The 5430-nt window shown below is 47.6% G+C and overlaps 1 protein-coding gene across 1 annotated transcript; it reads right to left on the bottom strand.

Annotated features, from left to right (window-relative positions):
• Positions 1 to 883: 883 nt before the first annotated feature.
• LOC135116324 (calcium-binding and coiled-coil domain-containing protein 2-like) lies at positions 884 to 1273 on the bottom strand. The gene has a single exon (XM_064033678.1). The coding sequence runs from the start codon at positions 1271 to 1273 to the stop codon at positions 884 to 886; it is 390 nt and encodes a 129-aa protein (XP_063889748.1).
• Between the last annotated feature and the right edge of the window lie 4157 nt (positions 1274 to 5430).

Consider the following 5430-nt stretch of genomic DNA (forward strand, 5'->3'; position numbering starts at 1 on the left):
TCATTCTTCACTCTCACTCACTATCACTCACTCTCACTCCAAGTCACTCTATTCCTTCAACTCACTCTTTCACTCGAACTCTCACTCCGCCTCACTCACTCACGCTCTCAGTCTAACTCACTCACTCACCCTCTCACTCTCACTCACTCTCACTCACTCTCACTCGAACTCACACTCACTCACACTCGTTCTCATTCTCTCACTCTCACTAACTCACTTTCACTCTCGAATTTACTCTCACTGTCATCGAACTCACTCTCACTCGAACTCACTCTCTCACTCGAAATCACTCTCGTTCGCCTCACTCTTTCACTTGAACTCATTCCCTCACTCGAACTTACTCTCTCACTCGAACTCACTCTTATTCGAACTCACTCTCTCATTTGAACTCACTCTCTCATTTGAACTCTCTCTCACTCACTCGCTCCCCGGTAATGTCTACTCTAGTCTTTCCTGGTAACGCGAGGCAGAGGGAGAGGACAGCACGGCGCCCTCCCGGTAGTGTCAGAACCAGTTAGTCCTCCACATCAATCTTTACTCCTTCCACTTTCAAAATAATGTTGTCTTTTCCACCTGACCATCCTCCGTTGTTTTCCTGGTCCGCTGGTCGCTGTCCCCAGTACTTAGTCCACCGGTACAGTTTCCTTCATAGTTCGGTTGTTCATTCGCTGCTTGGGTCTATGCGACGTGGATGAACCGCTGCTGAGTTGGTAACCGCTCTACCGCTCCGTCGTAATCTCCGCTAGTTATCCTCGGTTCTCGGTTCGTTGGGCTTTTCGTCCACAGCCCCAGCGTTAGGTTCCGCTAGCGTTCCTCGGTGTTCAGTTCGTCGATACGTCATGAATCGGTAGTGTTCCACGGTACTCGGTGCGTCGGTACGTCGTCAATGTGCCACGGTAATCAGTCCACGGTACTCGCTCCACGATATTCGCTCCACGGTACTCGGTCCACGGTACTCGCTCCACGATATTCGCTCCACGGTACTCGGTCCATGGTACTCGCTCCACGATATGCGCTCCACGGTACTCGGTCCACGGTACTCGCTCCACGATATTCGGTCCACGGTAATCGATTCACGGTACTCGCTCCACGATATTTGCTCCACGGTAGTCGGTCCACGGTACTCGCTCCACGATATTCGCTCTACGGTAATCGGTCCACGGTACTCGCTCCACGATATTCGATCCACTGTACTCGGTCCACGGTACTCGCTCCACGATATTCGCTCCACGGTATTCGGTCCATGGTACTCGCTCCACGACATTCGTTCCATGGTACTCGGTCCACGGTAGTTGCTCCACGATATTCGCTCCACGGTACTCGGTCCACGGTACTCGCTCCACGATATTCGCTCCACGGTCACGGTACTCGGTACACGATATTCGGTCCTCTATATTCGGTGCACGATACCTGGTCCACGATATTCAGTCTAGGGTACACGGTACTCGCTCCACGATATTCGATATTCGGTCCACGATATTCAGTCCATGGTACTCAGTCCACGATATTTGGTCCACGGTATTCGGCACGCGATATTCCGTCCACGATATTCTGTCCACGATATTCGGTCCACTGTACACGGTCCACGATATTCGGTCCACTGTACACGGTCCATGATATTCGATCCACATTATTCGGTCCATGATATTCGTTTGACGGTATTTGGTCCACGATATTCGGTCCACAGTACTCGGTCCACGATATTCGGTCCACGATATTCGGTCCACATTATTCGATCCACGGTACTCGGTCCACGATATTCGGTCCACGGTACTCGGTCCACGATATTTGGTCCACTTTATTCGGTCCACAGTACTCGGTCCACGATATTTGATCCACAATATTCGGTCCACGGTACTCGGTCCACGATATTCGGACCACGGTACTCGGTCTACGGCACTCGGTTCACGATATTCAGTCCACGGTACTCGGTCCACGGTGCTCGGTTCACGGTACTTGGTTCACGATATTCGGGTCACGATTTTCGGTCCACGGTACTTACTCAATCCACGATATTAGGTCCACGGTACTTCGTTCACGATATTCTGTGTACGGTACTTGGTCCACGGTACTCGCTCCACGGTATCTTCGGTTCACCATACTCGGTTCACGATACTCTGCCCAAGATATTTGGTACACGGTGCGCTTTCTACGGTACTCGGTTCACGATATTCGGTCCGCTGTACTCGGTCCACGAGACTCGGTTCGACGGTAGATTGTGAGTTTCGCTAGTGTTTCACGGTACTTGGTTCACGTTACTCGGTTCACTGTATTCGGTCCACGGTACTCGGTCCGTCGGTATCCGGTCCGTGATCCGCTTGCTATCTTCGGTAATCGTTTCATCATTACAGTTTTCTTCGTAAGTTTCGCAACAGTTTCTCAAAACACGGTCCGTCGGTTCGTCGTAAGTATTACAGTCGGTCCATCGCTACAGTATTCGTAACCTCCCCTCGTTATTCTCAGCAGTCGGTCCATACCACAACATTCCCACGTTGCGGCATCTCTCAATCAGGGGTCATGTGTGGGGGCTCAGAACCCCCAGCCCACGTCCTCCACCTCGGGGATGTAAGGCTCCAGTATTGCGCCCACGGTGAACAGCACCGCCTGCACCGCCAACGCACGCCAGACGCACCTCTTGGCGGCGTGGTAGAGGTCGTGCCAGCGTGAGGTGCGGGGAGGGCGCGCATTCTGTCCCTCCTCTGTGCCTCGCCGGCTCTCGTCACCCAACACACTTGTATCCAAGGGAGCGTCTTCACTTTCACCCTCCCACTCATCACTCATATCCTCCCACTCATCACTCATATCCTCCCATTCATCACTCATATCCTCCCACTCATCACTCATATCCTCCCACTCACCACTCTCACCCTCCCACTCACCACTCTCACCCTCCCACTCATCACTCACATCCTCCCACTCACCACTTTCTTTCAAGTCTTCACTCTCTTTACACTCATCACTTTCTTTCTTCACTCTGTCTTCTTTCAAATCTTCATTCTCATCTTCACATTCGCTTTTGTCTGTACTGGTTTCAATATTGTCTTCAAACTTTTGTTGCACTTCTGTCATGTCATCCTTGATTACAATGGCACTTCCTGCTTCATTACTTTCATTACACCCAGCATTGTCCCCTGCAATCTGAAGAGAGCTGGTGAGGGAGGCGGGGACTGCTGCAGGCAAGACACTCTCTGTAGTTAGTTCTTCCTTCCCTTCATCCTTGTGGAATTCCTTGGGTTGCTGCAATTCCTTTACTTTAATTTTCAGCTTAAAACTCAATGGATGAAATGAAGACACGTCTAAATGGATGTGGATTTTGGCAAACTTGCGATGCTCCTTCAAACACTGGATGAGGTGTCTGGCATCAACAGCCTTCTTCCTCATCGTCCCCAGGTCTCTCTTTACTTTCATCTTGACGAAACAATCTGCCTTCAGTTCTTGAATTTTCTTTAAATCTACGTGCATGCAGCAGACAGGATATCCGTAAGCCTCGCCAGGAAGGTTCTCCCGCCGCGCAGGGTCGAGATAGATGGTCATAAAGGGGAACACAAATTTCTTGGCGTAGCACAGCCAGGACTGGATCACCTGGGCCTGAAGGGTGATCTCAGTCACTTTTATGGTAGTTGGGACTCGCACCGAACAGGAAAGTTTTTCTTCAAGGGCTGGAGGATTGCGGAACTCCTCGTTGGCTTCCTGCAATCCCTTTGTTTTTAATTTAAGCTCGAAAGTCAATGGATGAAATGAAGACACGTCCAAGTTGATGTGAATTTTGCCAAAGTCGCGGTGCTCCTTCAAACACTGGATGAGGTGTCGCGCATCAACAGCCTTCTTCCTCATTGTTCCCAGGCCTCGTTTGACTTTCATTTTCACAAAACAATCTTCTCGCAGTTCTTGAATTTTCTTTAAATTTACATGCATGACGCAGACAGGGTAGCCATAAGTTGCATGACCAAGGTTTTCCCGCCGCGCAGGGTCGAGATAGATGGTCATGATGGGGTAGACACAGCGCTTGACGTAGCACAGCCAGGACTCCATCACCTCGGCCTGCAGGGTGATCTCCGTCACCTTGATGGTTGCCGGCACCCGCACAGAGCACGAAAGTTTCTCCTTCAGACTCATTTTTGCTTATATTATTTAAAGTATTTTTTCGTCAGGGGGTATATGCCTTCCGTATCGAGGAAAGAAAAAGTGCCGGCCTTTGAGCTTGGAGTTAGTTGTCAAGGAAGTAGCCAGTCACCGCCTCCCTCATTTTTTTTGGAGTGTTTGGAGGCCAGCGATTGGTAGAGGGTGTGGAGCCCGGTGCAGTGATTGGCTGCTGGTGCGTGCGTGTGTGTGTGTGTGTGTGTGTGTGTGAAAAGGAAAGAAACTCTCTCTCTCTCTCTCTCTCTCTCTCTCTCTCTCTCTCTCTCTCTCTCTCTCTCTCTCTCTCTCTCTCTCTCACACACACACACACACACACACACACACACACACACACACACACACAGACATATGGACGTACGCTGTATTATCTTTGTTTTTTTGTACAGTTTTGTTTATATGTTGACTGGTTAGTTTGTTGTTCCTGTTGTTGTTGTTGTTGTTGTTGTTGTTGTTTTTGTTCAACTTTGTATTGATCTTTTTTTTATTTCTTCTTTTTCTTTTTCTTCTTCTTTTTCTTCTTCTTCTTCTTCTTCTTCTTCTTCTTCTTCTTCTTCTTCTTCTTCTTCAAGAACTTCTTGTTCTTGTTCTTCTTCTTCTTGATCTTTTTCTTCTTTTCTTTGCTGTTGTTGTTGTTGTTGTTGTTGTTGTTGTTTTTCCTGCTGCTGCTGCTGTTGTTGTTGTTGTTGTTATTGTTTTTTTTCCTGCTGCTTCTGCTGTTGTTGTTGTCGTTGTTGTTGTGTTTGTTGTTGTTGTTGTTGTTGTTTTTCCTGCTGCTGCCGTTGTTGTTGTTGTTGTTGTTATTGTTGTTTTTTCCTGCTGCTTCTGCTGTTGTTGTTGTTGTTGTCGTTGTTGTTGTGTTTGTTGTTGTTGTTGTTGTTGTTTTTCCTTTTTCTTCCTCACCTCCTCCTCCTCCTCCTCCTCCTCCTCCTCCTCTTCCCCTTAAGACGCTAAAAGAAACAAACCAAAGTTAGCCATGCAATAATCAATTTTCTCTGTTCTTTATGACAAAAGGAAACAAATATTTTCAAGAGGTAACTATAGTAAATATTAATGGTTGTGTGTAGTACGTACAGTACGCAGTGTTTAGATCAAGTATTATCTGGAAAGTAAACTTTTTTTTGTATTTAGTATATGTAACAGAATAGAGTCTGGCTGTTTTCTTTCTCTATAGTGTGATGTTTTTGTAGTGCCGCTCGTAATAGTTAGGTAAATTTTGAAATTTTCTTTTATATTACTGAGCCTGGAAATACTTTTATGCTTATGGTATTAGCTAAAGTATATGGCAAGTCA

This window comes from Scylla paramamosain, chromosome 31 (assembly GCF_035594125.1).
Source record: "Scylla paramamosain isolate STU-SP2022 chromosome 31, ASM3559412v1, whole genome shotgun sequence".
Classification (NCBI taxonomy): Eukaryota; Metazoa; Arthropoda; class Malacostraca; order Decapoda; family Portunidae; genus Scylla; species Scylla paramamosain.

What these genes read in the sequence shown, in the direction of transcription:
- LOC135116324 (XM_064033678.1), bottom strand. Translation starts at nt 1,273, where the DNA reads ATGGAACGAATGTCGTGGAGCGAGTACCATGGACCGAATACCGTGGAG.